We start from the raw sequence: 17,384 nt of genomic DNA, 5'->3' as shown, positions 1-17,384 counted from the left end.
TTTTGAGATGAGCCCAAATTCCAATTTGGTGAAGTTGTTAGAACGTCGTCATCCAACACAAAAACAAATTGCAATGAGTTTCTATTTACAACGAGGAGTGATACTTTCAACACGTTTTCTCATGTGTAACATCACTCAAGCTCAATATGTAGGCCATTGCACCTAAAATGTGAATAATCTGCTCAAATATCATGTAAAAAATACTAGCATTCAATCCAATACTAATCAAATGCAAGGGGGGAATCGGTCTCTTTCTCTCCAAGGCTCTCTCCCTCAACAAAACCCTAACCGGCTACCTCCATCACCACCAGCCTTTGGCTATGACTGGAGGCCAGGTGGCAGTTCCCTCCTTGCCTTTCCTCCCTTCTTATTTCCCTCTCTTCCCCATCCTACCTTCTCCCCCCTTGCCATACACACCTTCTTTCCCTTCAACCTCACGCCGACTACTCCTTCCATGCCTTCACCTACCTCATCTCCCTTCCCGTGCTTTTCTCCCACCATTTAGTGTGCAACGTTCCATGATTTATGCCTTATTCCCTAATCCAGGCCATGCCTTTCAAGATTTTCTTTGATTTAACGCTTGTTTTTCTTGGTGTGGAGTGTATTCGTGTTGCAGGTGGGTTGGATCCACCTTCGTCAACTCGTTTCCATGGTGGTGTCACCTTCCTCGTCTGGTTCCAGTGGCTGCAATGACATGTGCACTCAAATCTGGCGGCTTGGCTTGATCTGGCAGCTCAACTTGTGTGTCCGATGTGTGGATACTGGTACCTCCATGTCCTGTGAATTTGTAGGTGGCCTTGGCCTGAGTGCCTCGTCCCCCACTGTGATGAGTTGACCAGCATGGTAGGGCTGTTGTTTTGGCTAGAATGGTCTTCGCCTTTGTGCGATTTATTATGTAGTATCATCTGTCAACGATGACTTGATGTGGTCTTGCTATTCAACGATGACCAATGTGGCTGCTTCTATTTCTCTGCTGCAGCTATCGTTTATTGTGACAAATCTATACTGGTGGCACTTGTGCGCTTGGCAATTGTGTGTTTGTGCTTGTGGTAGTCTACTAGGGGTTTACTCTCATTTGTCTGTCTGTGCAAATTCACTTCAAATCAATTTTTTAGTCGCTGGAGCTACGTACTCAATGGCACCCTTGTAATTGTTTGTGTTGATTAATAAAATACCACACTATTGTTTCTTGTCAAAATAATAATAATAATAATAATAATTGCAAGGGGACATACATATTGCCATGTAGCCGGACCACACATTACACCTAAGTTCAAATCCTCATCCCAATTAATGCAAAGCAAATTTGAGTTTAGCAAGTTGGACACGAGCCCCATGGCGATATGTATGCCCTCTTGCGTTCAAATTCGAACCTCCTCTCTTAAATTAAAGTCGTTTATAACATCATATTGTCATTAGAAACTTACGCTTTAATGCAAGACTTCCATTTAATAACACCCTCAAACAGAATGAAGGAGAGTATCTTGTGTGATGTATGTGCCATTTGGCTCCTCCTTGTCCTTTCTCCTTTTGACCAAGTGTTTAGCCGGCAGTCTGACTACTTCCTACATCTTCCATTTTATTTCGTTTTAGGCTGTGTACACAACAGCTCCATTGTAACCACCACCACCTTGCCTTATTATCCAACATTTTGCTCAACTTCCCGACTCGTGGGATTGATTAATCCGTTCCGATGTTTGCAGTGCCGCCCCCAACAAACTCTTGAAACAAATAGTCCAAATCATATAAGTCAGAAGTTGAATTAGAACAAACAGAAACAACCTTAAATTTATTTTGTAATGACATCGACCAACTTAGTTTAAATATGTTATCGCACGTTAGTCAGCTTGCATATAAATCTCCTGACTAGCTAGCCCTTTGAAGAAAGCATTGCCTGAAAACTCAAAGTTCTGGTTAATTGAGCTTCAATGGAGCAACCTAAATCAACTGCCGACGAAACGTATTTCGAACAGTCCTTCATTCAGCCCTCCATGGAAAAATTTGAAGATTTTGAGAATGTCAAGAAGGTAAAAATATTTTCTGATAATACGATATTTTAAATGACTTAAATTTGAGTATAACGAAGCAGACACACCATTACGACCATGAACATAAGATATCAAATTCACCCATAAGTGTGGCTAGTAAAGTAAGTAATATCATCCATTGATTTTAGAAAGTATCTTTCTTTTATTTTCGATCAATTTACCCTTGGAAGAATAAAATATTCTTAATAATGGAATTAGTTATAGAATTAAAATCAATTTTCTATAATCTCTTCCAATTGAGGGCTTGTGGATATAAGTAAAATCAATTTCCTTCCTGTTTCTTTTCACTCTTTTTTTTTCCCTTATATTTCTTCTACTTCTTGTTATATACCCCTTACTTCATTAGGATTTAGCATTCCTCAGACAATCTTCTTCCTCTTGTGTTTTCTTGACTTCACAAAGTCATCTTCTTCGCCTTGTCCTTCGATTACATGACAGACGTTGGTTGGAATTTGAAATGAAGGCAATGTGATTCGGGTGGAAATTAAAAGCATCTAATTTCTACTGAATATGTTTGATTGGTAGAAAGAAGGAGATTGCATTAACCAATATCATCCATTATTTATGGTAGTCTTATTAACTTTGAAAAACTCATTCGTGTTTATTTACCCATATCACATGTTAATCTATTCAAGTTGTGGAAACAGCTTATTTGCAAAACAATGGTAATGATGCGTACGATAGACATTTTTTTCCGATCCTCGCAACGCAGGGAGACGTGATGGTTTGGGGTCGCTCTTTACATGATTAATAACCTCTATAATTTTTTAATACCCTCCTTGCAACATGGATTTATTGTATCTTTTTTACATATACCACAGTTTATTTTATTTTATTTTTGTTTACGAGTTTTTAGAATGTTTTTCATTTCACTTTAAGTTGTAGACTAATACTATAGTATTAAAGATTCAAATGTGAGTAAATGATGCGTAAATCAACGAGTTTAAATGTATTTTCAGTTTTACTATAAGGAGCAAAACGTCCATGAGAAAAAAATCAACTGAACTGAAATGATATGAAAATGGAACTTGACAAAATCCGAAAGCAGCTGAAGCTTTCGGACATGGATCTAAAGGCCTCTAAATAAAATTAGCTATTTACTAATTAACATTAACATGCAGGAAGGAAGCCTAACCACAACTTTGGTAAGCAATGGATGTGTGGACTTCAGGGGGGGGATTGCAGACAAGCAAACAACAGGAGGATGGAAGGCCTCACCATTTATCATAGGTGCATTTTACTAAGATTGAATTAATTGTTTAGGTTAAATTTGATTAACTAAGATTGAATTAGTTTATGTTTTTTTTTTTTTTTTTTACTTAATTGATTGTAGTGAATGAGGTGGCTGAGAGGCTGGCATTTTTTGCAATTGCGGTGAACATGGTGGCTTATTTGGTCTTCGAGATGCGGCAGGCGCTGCCGAACGCGGCGACTCATGTGACGGATTGGATCGGAGCTGCCTACGTCCTCACACTATTTGGAGCATTTGTGGCTGATGCTTACTTGGGCCGCTTCAAAACCATCATCATTTTCTCTTGTATCTATGCTGTGGTATGAAAGCCCATCATTTTGGATTTTCATCAACTTTGTTAGGCCCATTATATTTATTGGGCTGAATCTTCATAATTATGGATATTAGCATTGGGTTATTTTGGGATTTTTATTGGAAGCGATTGAAGAGTTTTTTTGACAATTAAAAGTTTCTAATTTACCGTTTCGACAAAAAGTTCTTAACGAAACATTTTTGATATTGTTCACGTTTAATATTAAGGATATTTTTACTTTAAAAAGTGACTCATGGTACTATTTACTTACAACACATTTTTGTCATTTTGGTTAAAATTCAAAGTTTTCAAACTCTTTTAATTAGTTTTCCTTTTTTAGTAATGGAACGCTTTTTGAAAAGTATTTCTCAATGTTATGTTAAAGAAACACTTGAATTTTTAATATAAATCTTAGCGTGTTCATAATACAAGTAATTTAGTAAAATAATTTATAAATATAAGTGTTTTCTATAAAAGCCCTTACTCCTTCGTGTGAAAATTGGCTTGAAGCTCGAGAGTGTGTAGCTAATTCAAAACTTATGGTTAAACTTGTCAGTTGATTTTGAATGTATGAAGTTACGTGAAAACAATTTAAAATCTCAACGTGTGTTAACATAATTTCTAAAACTTCAATAAATTTTGTGAAAACGCAAAAATTCTCAAAAGATGGTGGTGTAATGAATTCAATGTTTGTTTTATAGGGTATGGTCTTGTTGACAGTATCAGCCTCCGTAGACAGCTTACGTCCACCGCCATGCACGGTTCGACCATGCAACCAAGCTACCAATACCCAGACGGCCTTCCTCTACGGCGCGCTTGGCCTCATCGCCCTTGGAACCGGCGGCATAAAACCGTGTGTTTCGTCCTTTGGGGCCGATCAATTCGACGAGGCTGATTCAAGAGAAATGGTAAAGAAATACTCGTTCTTCAATTGGTTCTTCTTTGCCATAAACATGGGCGCACTCTTGGGGATCACGGTATTGGTTTACATACAAGAGAAGAAGGGGTGGACTTGGGGTTTCGGAATCCCGACGGGATTGATGATCTGCTCCGTCGTCATCCTTGCCGCCGGTGTTCCGTACTATCGTTATCAGAAGCCTATGGGGAGTCCTTTCACTAGATTTATTCAGGTTGTTGTGGCCTCCGTGAGGAACCATTGGAGCGGAGTTGAGGTGGCGCGTGATGCTCAGCTTTATGAGGTTAAGACTGACAAGTCTGATATCTTCGGTGTCCGGAAGCTAGCGCACACTGCACAGTACAAGTGAGTCTTAATATGTCTCGTTTTTGGGCTGCATATATAGCAATGCATATATAGTTAAGCTCTATCTTTTATCAAATAGTGTATATACGTATACATATATATAACTGTTTTGTGCAGTGTGCGCTAGCTTAATGAACATGAACATGAACTTAATGAAAGAATCTCATTTGTCTGATTTAGTTAAGTTATATGTTAGTTAGCCACTTAATCAATTGGTTAATATGCAGGTTTTTGGACATGGCAGCTGTGATGACAGACCCAGAGGGCAACCCAAAGAGTCGTTGGATGCTATGTACAGTGACCCAAGTAGAAGAATTCAAATGCTTCATTAGGGTTCTGCCCATATGGGCATCAACCATAGCTCTCGCCCTCTCATTCTCTCAACTCTCAACCTTCTTCGTCAGCCAAGCCAGCAAAACCGACCGCAAACTCGGCCATAACTTTGAAATCCCAGCAGGCTCTGTCCCCTTCTTCGCCGCTATCAACGCCCTAATCCTCGTCCCCATTTACGAAAAGTTTATGGTCCCAATCATTCGCAAACGCACAGGCCACCCGCGTGGCATGACATCGTTACAGCGAATGGGGGTCGGACTCTTTGTCTCCATATTCGCCATGGCCTCGGCTGCCTTGGTCGAGAAGAAACGCCGAGATGAGTTGAGTCCGCTGAGCAAAATGAGCGTGTTTTGGTTGCTTCCGCAGTTCTTCCTCATGGGGACCGCCGAGGTTTTTACGTACGTTGGACAGTTGGAGTTTTTTTACGATGAGGCCACGGACGGTACTAGGAGCATTAGTAGTGCGATGTTTTTGAGTGAGATTGGGATCGGGAGTTGGCTGAGCACGGCGCTTGTTAAGATCATTGAGGGTACGACCGGCGGAGTACAAGAAGGTTGGCTGAGGAATGATTTGAATAAGAGCAAGCTTAATTACTTTTATTGGATCTTGACCGCCATTAATGGGGTTAATTTCTTGGTGTATTTGTGGGTGGCTCGGTGTTACAAAGGCAGGCACGGTACTAGCACTAGTGTGATAGATGGGGACGAAAAGTGATGATATATATATATATATGTAGTTTGAAATTGCATAACAATTTCAAAGTGTGTATTAATTAATTTCTCCATTAAATGGTCATGCCATTTCCAATACAGATTCATTATTTAAGCTTATGTTGCTTATTTTTTTTTTTCAATGGTCGAAATTGGATCTATCACTATAATAAACTTTCACAATATTTGAATCTATCACTATAATAAATTTTATCAATATTCACTTATATTAGGACTAAGGGCAGGCAAGGCAACAGTTCAACCTTTTTTTCATGTACGAGGAAAGAGAAAATATATGTTTAGACGTAAAAAGCATAGAGTTCAACTCGTTAAGAGCATTCATATTTGCATTGTTTAATGAAAACCATGGATGCCATTAACATCATTAAAAGAAAAAGCAGCTTACCATTATAAAAGAAATGCATACTTCTTACAAAAAAAAAAAAAAAAAACCTAATATCATTATTATTATGGACCCCTTCAAGTTTCAAATAATGTACTCTTTAATGATGTGATTTCAGGATCTGAAAATAATCATGCATCAAATCTTACCTGCAATTTTGTCACCACACTAACATAAAGAATCGTAAACACCAATTACTAATTTGACCACCTTTAACCAATATCAAAATTTTCTTATTGTGATTATACACATAGACATATGAGTTGAGCTGATTTGTGATATACATATGTAGATATTTCACACCGAAGTTTAAGGTAGTTTAGAAATAAATCCGCAGGTTCTGATTTTCTAACATCGCACTTCTAACAATTACATTTAATTGTAGTTAGAGGTGCTAATTGACCCCGTTGCTTTTTTTTAGGGAAACTCAACTGGTCCCAGTACATAACAAGTAAACAGAAAATATAAATTTTTGAGAAATTTTAAAATGTATCATGGTTCACTCTTTCTCAAAAAAAAAAACAAAAAAAAGTATCATGGTTCAATGTGATAAAATTGAAACTTCGTTGCTTATTTTGAAACTAATTTGAAACTTCAATGGTGTAAAATGTAATTAACCATATGATCGTTTATTTGTTGTGATATGAAAAGCATGAACTAGCCAATTTTTTTTTTTTTACCAAACGATATTATTATTAAAGGGGTAAGGGAGTGGGCTATGGGTTAGTCATAATAATGTAGTTCAAATTCACCTTTAGTAAGAATCGACTAACTAGCTTTGAATGTGTAGGAAAACCTTTTTTTCATTTAATCAAACCATAAAATTAACATATAATTAAAGCATATGAGATCTAAGGCTCTGAGTCCCCACATAGCTGACCCCTTCTTCCCTACTAAAGAAAGCGATTGAGTAAAAGTGATAAAAAAACAAAGAGAAAAAAGAAAGAACACCTTCATTACACACACAAAGCTTTCTGATATATTATATAGCTACGGCAGTACTTTTTTTTTGGTCCTCCTGATATCTTGACGGAGAAGGGCCCAAGATTGTCGTTAAAAGTTAGAAAATGGCAATCAAACATTTTCGGTGGATGGAGGGATGAGTGGCTGAGTGAGGGACGACTTGGTTTGGATTTTCCTGTTGTTTGTGTGCTCAGGAGTGGACTGGCTTCCAACCCTGCTGCTTCCTTGAGTAATTAGTTGAGCGAACTTTCTTTCTTCGTTTTTACCCCACAGCACAAGGTATAGTCCCACTATGATCAGCACTGCCCCAATGATCCTGTCCAATATTGTACACGACCAATAATTAAGATATATTTATATTCCACAACAACAAAGATGAGGCCAAACTATGATGCATCGGTTTTACATAACTTCTGGATTATTCAAAATCTTGTTCATTTATTAATATGTGTGTGTGTGTGTGTGTGTGTCTTTTTAAATTTATAATCATATAACGAATTTACGTATCAAAATATGGGTGTATGATAATGAATTTATATTTTAAAGTATAATATTAATAAACAAATTAAACACGTATTAAACAAAGCTGAAATGTTACATTACTTGATATATAGTAGTATTTTAATACCACATAATAATTTTTTGTTATCGATGCTCAAATCGGTGAAGATTGGTATATACACCACATGTTTGTCATCAATCTTTAGACTTGTCAACCTATTTGTGAACGAATTCCAAAACTTTCAGATAAACATTTTATGGATAGAGAAAATGTAGTAGGACTGCTTAAATTATGGCAGCTCTCACACCAGTACAATCACCATGGGACAAAAATAGGAGTTCCATACTTTTGTAAACGATATCATTCCAAGTTGGAAAACTACTGAAGTTTCTCTATTATATTATTTATAAGAAAAATTAAGATAAAATACTTGAAAATTTTGAGTTTTAACGATAAAATTAAAATAAAGAATAAATAGTACTAGGATTGATTTTTTAGCGTAAAAATATAATTTTTTTGTTAAAATAAATAGTACCAGAAATTTTTCATTAAAATTTCTTTATTTATATGGACCCAGTGGTGGTGAACAGGGGTATGAAGTACGTACCCGCCCAAGTAGAACTCTTCTCCCAAAGCGACGGAGGCCATTATAGCGACAACGAGGGTCTGAACAGGTTGATATACGGCCACGAAGACAGGGCCCCCTCTGTCGATGCACCATATCTGTACAGCGAATGCGATCCCTGATGCAACCACTCCCTGCAATTTTATAATTCCATTTAACCACAAAACAAAAATATAGTGGGAAAAAAAAAGGAAGCCTACCAAAATACAAAAAAAATAAAAAGAAAGAATCAGTATCGTTCATTTCATTTTAAATACCCACCACCCTGCATTATTGCGTTTGAATTTTCACCCCAGAAACTTTTTGAGTAAGAAGCAACTGGTTCGCACATGAACAAGTTGTGCCTTTTATTTCTGATGACTAGTCGGACTTTAACTTTTTGCTTCTGACAGCTTTTGTTAACGAACCAGAAAATGGCACATCACGCCATAACCATAATCGAAGAATAAAGCAAGAAAGAAGAATATTCAAAAGCTAAGAAAAGAATTGACTTTCTTAATGCGCTGAATTTGCTAAACATGTCTTGTAATATAAAAGATAGAAAAAGAGGATATACAACCAGATACGACGAATTTTCTGAGGAGCATGCTCTTCATTTTATAACAATTGGATGTATTACCTTGTAAATAATGTCACCTTTGTTTTACATGAATCATTTGTATAATTAAATGCTCTAGTAAGTATAAACCAGGCGAAGCTTGAAAAAATTTTGTATTAAGAAGGAAATTTAGTTTTAACTGAGAATTAAGAAACAGTGATCGTCATTAAGTAATGAGCCTGGCTACTAATACTTACCGCGTAGAGAATGCTGAAGACTTCACCACCGTTGTGAAAGATCCAAGCCTGACCGTCTCTCTCAAAAACTGCAGCAATTATGATGAACTGTATCAGCCCAAAGAAACACGTGTACGATGTCACTGAGAGCCGGGCCGGGTACTTCTTCAGAACCGGCGCCTGCAACACGAGCCAACCGGACCACGACAGGCAGTGTCCGATCAGGTAGAGGCAGCCCAGAGTCCAGCTCTTCCCCTTTGCATCGCCAAGCGATGAGAGAGTCGACACTATTGCTGACGAAGATGTTGATGAGATTGCAGAGGTAGTAGTACTGCTCATCAATCTCATCATCTGGAGTGGAGGAGTTGGGCTGTATATGGTGGGGCCCTTGTAGAGCGTGATTACAGACGCTCCGGCGACGCAGAAGACCGTTCCGAGCACCTTGGCAATACCATCTTTTCGGTTCAGTCTTACGTGCTCTATCCTGCAATATTAATTTATTTAATGTTATTTAGATGCATAAAAGTGACACACTTGTTAACAAAGTAATTTTTTTTCTTAAAAGACTTAGGAATTAAAATGTTGTGACTCATTACGTAAATTAATAACGATACCGGAGTATGGCTGCCATGAGGAAGGTAATAGCAGGGACGGAGTTTTGGATTGCAGAAGCAAAGGTGGGTGATGTGTTGTCTAACCCCAGCAAGTAGAATCCTTGGTTTGCTGTAATTCTGTAAATTAAGCAAATTAATTAATGAATAAAAAGTGATTATTAAATAGTTAATTAGCACAACAATATAGGTCTTGACTATTCAAATGTGTAAGTATATTTCATCATACCCAACAAGTGCAAGGAGGAAGAACTGGGTGAGAAAGTTTAGAGTGATTGCAGGTCTGTCCTTCCTGATGGAGCCAAGAAAAAATAACAAAATGAACGTGTTAATTAATCTCAATATGCAATTTTTATTAATTATAAATAAGTGCACAATCCTTTTCTCTCCTCAACACACTTTCTTGTTTTTTAATTAAAAAATAAATAAAAGAAATTAATGGACAGAAATAAACATAACGTATAGAAAGAAAAAAAAGTGTATAAGAAAATCATTTCGCAGTATGTACTTCTCTAGAAAATAGGCAAAGGGAAGGAGGAGGAGAAGAGCGATGATGTTTCTGTAAACTGGGAAAACGAGCTTGCTAATGCCCATGTTTAGGGCAGCTCTTGAGACGACATGAAAACCTGCATAGCCAAACTGCAAGGCCAGCATGGCACCATGCAGTTGGAGCCTCTCAGGCACCGAACACATTCTCTTTGCAGAGGCCGAACCTGCTGCGTCCGCCATTGGTCGATCACCTAATTAATCTAGCTGATTAAGCTGGAAAAAGATAGATTAACAACGTAAGAGAAGAAAGAGGAAGAAGAAGAGAAGTGGAGGTGGAGAGTTAGGGATGGAATTAGAGATATAAATATAGAGAGGAAGTGGGGAGTCAACAGAGTCAAGAGAGATAGAGTGAGGAGAGGGATGTGGGTCCCGTGTGGTTCCCAGGGGGCCCTAAAAAGATGTTTTGTCAACTGTTGCTAACCTTCAAATGTTTTTGGCTGTCTCCCACATTCACTAACTTATATTCTGCTATCCTTGGCTGACAAGACAACCCTCCAATGGATCGCACTACCACTGCTATGGAAAAATGGAATGAAACTTAATTAGAATTATGTCATTCTTAACAAAAATGATACTTTTACTATCTATTTTTATTATTTTTTTAATAAAAATAAGATTCATATGCATTGGCAGGTCTTATCTCTATTAGAGAGATAATACAAATGATGGTACAAATAGATGATAAGTATAACATTACTTCATTCTTAGTCAATACTTAGTGTGCATTATTATGAATGTACCTATATGCAGATTAGGTAAATAACAAACAGAGGTTATTTACGTTTAATTACGACTCACGCCAACAAATTGGTAGGTATATTATTCTTGGTACATTTTATTTTGTGAATGGATAGCCAAATTCAAATTACCAAAAATGAAATATACCTAATTCAAATTACCAAAAAAGAAATATGCCTAAATCAAATTACCATAAAAATATACCCAACTAAATTACCAAAAAAAATATATATACCTAATTCAAATCACCATGAAAATATATCCAAGTAAATTTACACAAGAAAAACCATATGCCTAATTCAAAAAATTATCTTAAAAGGTAAAAAATGTAATTGCCCTAAACAGATTCTCTATTTTGGCAGCACGCTATTGATGATGATAATTAAGGGGAAGCCGTCATCCAATTGCATGATCCATGATGGATAGCGCGCACGAGGGGATGTGGGAAACCCAAAACCACCCCATAGCCCATACCATGCATTCTCATCCCCCCATGAAACCCTAGAACCCCACCACCACCACCACCTTTACCATTCCCCACCGTCCCTTAATCAAATATTTGAAAGGGGTGTGATATACACACACCCCTTTTTACTCTTCCACACTTTTTTAGTTTTCGATCGTCGGATCGGATGAATTAAAGAAGATCAATGGACATAAATTAACAAATAATGTGTGAAAAGTAAAAAGAGGTGTGTGGATAGCACACCCCTATTTGAAATATCCCACTTTCCTCCTGTACAATTCTCATCATTTCTTGTATTGTACCTGTACATGTGCACTCATGGTTTTGAAATGGGAAAAATACTTGGACTCATTCTTTTAGAAGTAGGCATTTCTAGACATGCTAATACCTCCTTGTATGAATTATTTTTTACTCTATATTTATTAGAGCTTTAGTAAACTTGTCATAACGTGAAGCAATAGTTCTTTCGGACAATTCCGTTAGAACTCCTGTTCAAATTAATACAGGATTTAAAGAAGAAAAAAAATAAAAGATGAAAATTCCAACAGAGTTACCAAAATAAACATTGCTCCTATGTTGTGACAAGTTCAAAAACCAAAGCTCTAGTTCTCTATTCTTGCTCCAAATGAATATAGTACTCAATCAAAATGTAATTTAGTATAATACTTACATTCCCCTCATGGGAGGATGGGCTCATTCCTCTGCTTGTAAATAACATATTTTCACTGCGAAACTTTCATAACCGAACAATTCAATTTTTTTTCATTTGAAGGCCATTCTTATAAAAAGATCATTCGAATTAGATATTGTTTGGTCTTTAAGATGTATAGAACAAATGAACGGGTTTATCATTAATATGTTACTTTATATCTATAGTGCTGATTTGTTTGATGCACTTGAATTATTAAACAATATTTGATTCGAATGATTTTTTATAGGATAATTTTAAATGAAGCTTAAGAAATTGGACGGTTATGATTATGAAATTTCTAAAATGGAAATACGTTATCTGCAAGTAGAAGAATGAGTTCATCCAAAAAAATAAAATGCAATTATTATTCAATAATTTATACATTCTTGCTTCTAATAAATATAGTACTCATTCAAAAAAGAATTTATTGTAAAATTTTTTTTTCAATAGTACGTAAATTTTGATGCAGAAATGTATATATGAGAATGAGAATATAAAACATATATTGGTGTCGAAATCAACTATAGTGATCAATCTTTTAACTAGTCAAAGATGGAGATGGTGAGTCGACCAAACACTGCATTGGAAGATTCTCTCGTGCAAAGAAAATCTAATTGTAGCTGTCACTCATGTACTTATGCAACTGAAAAAGAGAATGGAATAGAGCAAATGCAATTAACATCACAACTGGCTTGGTCAGGGTGGTGTCCGACCGGTTCATGCAGGCCGGGTCAGACCACCCCGTCCTTCTATTCCAAAACCCTAGCTTTTACAATAAACAATACTTATTACAAAGCCCCCTTCCTTGCTGTCAGATAGAAACACCTTTTAACGATAAAAAAAAACCCTAATTAATTAAAATTAATAAATATATTGTTCCTGGGCAGGCCATTGGTTCTTTTTCAAGTATAGTATGATGGCGGTCTCAATCGAGGGGAGGCAGCATGTCACTTAAAGTGAAGAGGATTCATATCACGATATCGAAACACAACCTGCACAATCGATCGAGCAAACTTTATTTTTCTGAGTGGCCAGTAACCAGTGGGAGAATATATTTAGTCTCACTTAGTGGAAACACTTCATTAGGTTTCCTTAGGAGGAGGATCAATGGATCATCAAACATCTTATAAAAACAAATTAAAGACGCTTTAATTCTAATTTGATCGTTAATTAAGAGATGTTACCTAATATTTAACGAAAAAGTTCAAACTTTAAAAATGGCATCCAAGATTAAATTTGAATGTCTAAAACTAAAAGAAAAGACAATATTAACTCTAATCGCTCGCATATCCACCTAGATGGAAGCATTATATTGGCCAAGTTACCTTCTTTGTTGACTTGGAGTCATTAATTAGTTTGCAGACCTTTTCTTTCAGATTTAATTCAAGAAGATATCTGTCCTCTTTAAAATTTACAATAAAACTACTTTGCTATTTTTTTTATTTTTTTAGTACATCGATATTTTTATATCGAAATGAGGAAGAGTTCAGTAAAGCCTCATAATAGGCAGCTTAATTTGGTATCGAATTTGCCATCCATGAGATTTGAACTTAAGACTGGAGAGAAATACCACCAAATAACAACTGCTCTGCTATTGTTCCGCCTAAAAATTTAATTTTCTTGAGGTTTATTCCAAAATAAACGCCCGAAAAGATGGATTCTTCCTGTTGGCTGCTACTTTTTTCTTTTTGAAAAATATACTGATGATCCTGATCGATCATCTATCAAAGTGGCGTACACTTTTTCTTGCCTTTCTTATCGATCTCGACCAATGGTGGACCCTCATCCAAAGAGTGTTTTAATCGATCCTATGATATTAAAATCTTCACGACCATTTGAGTTTTTCTTTCTGTTATACATACTTGTTAGGTAAATTAGCACATTGTTTTTGTTTTGTGTAATTAGGATATTAATAAGGTAGCTTACCTGATTGGACAATAATTAAAAAAGAAAAAGAAAAATGGGAAGTTGCTCACGTGAGAAATGGAGATAGTCTTTCTTAATCGTTAGAACCAAGGTTCAAGAATAGCAGAGTCATAGTGTTCTTCTTTGTGTTCCTCTTCTTTTGAAATTAGATAGTTCTTCTAGTTTCAAAACTTTTGTTGCAAAACATCTACATAACTATTGTGATCTTTTCTCTTCCACCACTTACCCAAACCTTTGAGTGGTCCTTAGGCCATCTCCAACCAAAGGGTCCAGATGGCCAAAAATAGCCCGAAAACGATCTCCAACCAAGGGCCAGGCCAGATGACTCGTGGGCCCCACTGGACAAAAAAGGGTCATAGGGCCAACCGGCTGGCCCAAACCAGCCAACCAGTCGGCCCCGGGGCAAGCTGAAATTCGAATATCCGAAGGCTACTTGCCGACATCAATTAGCCATTATTTTTTATTTTTTTATTCTTTTTACAGAAATGTTTAACTAAAGGTTTTGGACCAAAATGTTTTAAAAAATATTTAATTATAGACCCACAAAGTATGTTTAACTAAGGTTTGGGTGTTTTTGGAGCTTGGTCATGTTCCTCCCACTACCAATGTGGGACTCCCACCCGCTTCCTTCTTCTTTTTTTTTTACACTCCCTCTTCCACAGCCGATGTGGGACTCCCACTTCTTCTTTTTTTCCCTACTTCTTCTCCCACCGACTTCCTTTTTTTTTTTTTTTTTTTTTTTTAATACTCTAAATAAAACCTCTCACATTTGACTTGAAATATATAAGTTGTATTTTTTAAATTTTAGTTGTAGTTGTTAAATTTAAGTTGTAGTTTTTAAATTTAAGTTGTTATGTTTGGCCCTTTGGCCCTCAGTTGGAGATGGTTTTTAGTGATATGGCTAAAACTAGCCATGTATTATTCATTAAAATATTAATTTCTTGGAGGGCCAGAAGGCTAAAACAAACCCTCTGGCCAACCTTTGGCTGGAGATGGCCTTAGAAGTCCTTACAGGCGCAGGACTTTCGAGTGGTTCCGTGATCACTTAGGTCCATGTATGGATCCGCCTTTGAAGGTAGACAAGGTAAATAAACAATATATTCTTTTGAAAACTTGCGGGCAAGGTACATAAGGTCATCTCCAACCGAGGCTAGCCAGATGGCTCATTTTAGCCCTATGGCCTTCTAAGATATTAATATTTTAATGAACAAAACAAGGCCATATTTGCCTCCGTCTCCAACCGAGGGCCAAACATAATTTATTATTTAAATTTAAAAACTACAACAACTTAAATTCAAATCCAACAACTTAAATTTAAAAACTACAATGGTAACTGGCCCAAAAAAAAAATTAGAACTTAAATTTAATGAATGGTTTAGGAATTTATAGGGAAAAAAATTAGAATTTTTAAGAATTTACAAAAAAAAAAGGCCCAAAAACCAAAAAAATTTGAATCCAACAGCTAGCTGACTAGCCGTTGGATTCAAATTTTTGTTTAAGCATTCCTGTCGGTTATATCCGACATGATTTTTTGAATTTCTGGCCAGCCTTGGGCTGGTTAGCTGCATGCAGGCAGCCCTTTGGCCCTTTCAGGTTCCGTGGGGCCCACGAGCCCTCTGGCCTAGCCCTCGGTTGGAGACGACTTTCGAGCTATTTTCGGCCCTCTGGCCCTCTGGACCCTTCGATTGGAGATGGCCTAATACAACTCATGTAGCCAACCCATTGGCCGTTTGGCCCTTTTAGATTCCGTGGGCCCACAAGCCCTCTGACCTAGCCCTCAGTTGGAGACGGTTTTCGGGCTATTTTCGACCCTCTGGCTCTCTAGACCCTCCGGTTGGAGATGGCCAATACAACTTGAAATCATGATCACATCAAGAATATCCTTAATTACTTCCCCAGTGTGAATAAAGGTGTGATACCTCTACGGCGGATAGTATCCAAGGTCTTCTATATAGAATTTTTCTCTGAGCGGTGTAGGGAATAGGATTAACAATATTATAAATTACGAACTTGCATTATATATGACCTTGTACATAAAAATACATGTAATATATAATGAGGAAAATTTGGATTTTTTTTCTTCCAATGAGTCATTTCTTATACTGTAAATCATAATTTGAAACATACACTCGTTGTATATACAAAAAGAATATTTTGTACAAATTGTGACTGCGTTAATATTTTATCATTGATTTTGTTTCAGTCCAACCTAAAAGAACTATTATAGACCCAACATCCTATCCTAAAAAATCTACAATAAAATTAGGAGGCTCTTAAAACCAAAAGCATCTCGTTCCATAACCAAACCCAACCCGCTAGCATATGTCATTACCATTTGCCTGGGCTTGTATACAATAATTTATGTACGTGACTTTTGTTTTATTTTATTTTGGTAAATGTTTGGAATACAAAATAAGGAAAAGTGAGAACCGCACGTTCTGTTTTGGATGTTGCACATAAAAAAGAGAGATCCCAAAAGTTTTGGGTGGCCAAGTAGTAGATAACTATAGTGGACTTTCGTTTTATCCTTTTTGCCGCTAAGGCTGTGTGTTTAGTATTTTTTACTTTTGGGTAGGGAAGCTTTCTGAATTTATTTTCTGTATATAACTAAGCCAATAACATATGATTAATTCGACTTTTAGGTTTTAGCATACACTTTATGAATTTGCACACATGGTGACATCAACATTACATGTGCATTTAGAATACGTGGCACGTTGACAGCTAGGGTGGCCTATATATCGTTCATCTTCTAGAAACGAGAGATTTTTTAATGTATCTGGAACACGGGATGATATGTCATATGTAATTAGACAATTGGAATAAAGTTTTTTTTTTTTTTTTTTTCAAATGTCCCTCCATTTTTATAATAACAAATAGTATATGTGCTCGTATTCCAAGCACACTAAAATAACTCTCCTAAACAACTATATCCATATGAATGCACCGAAGAAGATTTGAATTAACACACATAATTACTACTACTAATGATAGTTAACGTTAATTAGCACATTCGCATAAATCAAGGAAAAACCCATGATTAGAAAACTTGGGAGGCAGCAATAATCAACTGGTTGAATGCACAAGAGTCGTCTTACTCGTGCCTTTACACAATTGAACACAAATGTTTAGCAATTTCGAGACAATATCACTATTAATGTCTTCTTTATTTTTGCACCAATTTGTATGTTTCTCCCTCTAGGTGATAAGGATGGACAAAGCTACACCCATCAGAATGTT

General features: G+C 36.5%; 2 protein-coding genes across 2 annotated transcripts; one reads left to right on the top strand and one right to left on the bottom strand.

Moving 5' to 3' along the window:
* The first annotated feature begins 3,228 nt into the window (after positions 1-3,228).
* Positions 3,229-5,900, top strand: LOC103929344 (protein NRT1/ PTR FAMILY 8.1-like). The gene is made up of 3 exons (XM_048581818.1): positions 3,229-3,599; positions 4,294-4,853; positions 5,081-5,900. The coding sequence occupies exons 1-3, from the start codon at positions 3,429-3,431 to the stop codon at positions 5,898-5,900; spliced, it is 1,551 nt and encodes a 516-aa protein (XP_048437775.1). The 5' UTR covers positions 3,229-3,428.
* A 1,184-nt stretch (positions 5,901-7,084) lies between these two features.
* LOC103928336 (protein WALLS ARE THIN 1) lies at positions 7,085-10,518 on the bottom strand. Its single transcript, XM_009337370.3, has 6 exons — positions 10,283-10,518; positions 10,004-10,066; positions 9,778-9,894; positions 9,185-9,647; positions 8,372-8,523; positions 7,085-7,578 (listed from the first exon to the last, which is right to left on the bottom strand). The coding sequence occupies exons 1-6, from the start codon at positions 10,501-10,503 to the stop codon at positions 7,374-7,376; spliced, it is 1,221 nt and encodes a 406-aa protein (XP_009335645.1). The 5' UTR covers positions 10,504-10,518; the 3' UTR covers positions 7,085-7,373.
* Between the last annotated feature and the right edge of the window lie 6,866 nt (positions 10,519-17,384).

Source organism: the organism of the source record quoted next, unplaced genomic scaffold (genome assembly GCF_019419815.1).
Source record: "Pyrus x bretschneideri cultivar Hongxiangsu unplaced genomic scaffold, Pyrus_bretschneideri_v1 Contig1, whole genome shotgun sequence".
Classification (NCBI taxonomy): Eukaryota; Viridiplantae; Streptophyta; class Magnoliopsida; order Rosales; family Rosaceae; genus Pyrus; species Pyrus x bretschneideri.
Note: the sequence above shows the minus strand (reverse complement) of the source record. Positions and strands in the feature narration are given on the sequence as shown.

Bases quoted from the DNA above. Each gene is read 5' to 3' on its own strand.
- LOC103929344 (XM_048581818.1), top strand. From the start codon at position 3,429: ATGGTGGCTTATTTGGTCTTCGAGATGCGGCAGGCGCTGCCGAACGCG. The intron at 3,600-4,293 runs GTATGAAAGCCC...TTTGTTTTATAG, and splicing joins TCTCTTGTATCTATGCTGTG to GGTATGGTCTTGTTGACAGT. The intron at 4,854-5,080 runs GTGAGTCTTAAT...GTTAATATGCAG, and splicing joins GCGCACACTGCACAGTACAA to GTTTTTGGACATGGCAGCTG.
- LOC103928336 (XM_009337370.3), bottom strand. From the start codon at position 10,503: ATGGCGGACGCAGCAGGTTCGGCCTCTGCAAAGAGAATGTGTTCGGTG. The intron at 9,648-9,777 runs GTATCGTTATTA...TTAATATTGCAG, and splicing joins CTCATGGCAGCCATACTCCG to GATAGAGCACGTAAGACTGA. The intron at 8,524-9,184 runs GTAAGTATTAGT...ATAAAATTGCAG, and splicing joins TCTTCAGCATTCTCTACGCG to GGAGTGGTTGCATCAGGGAT.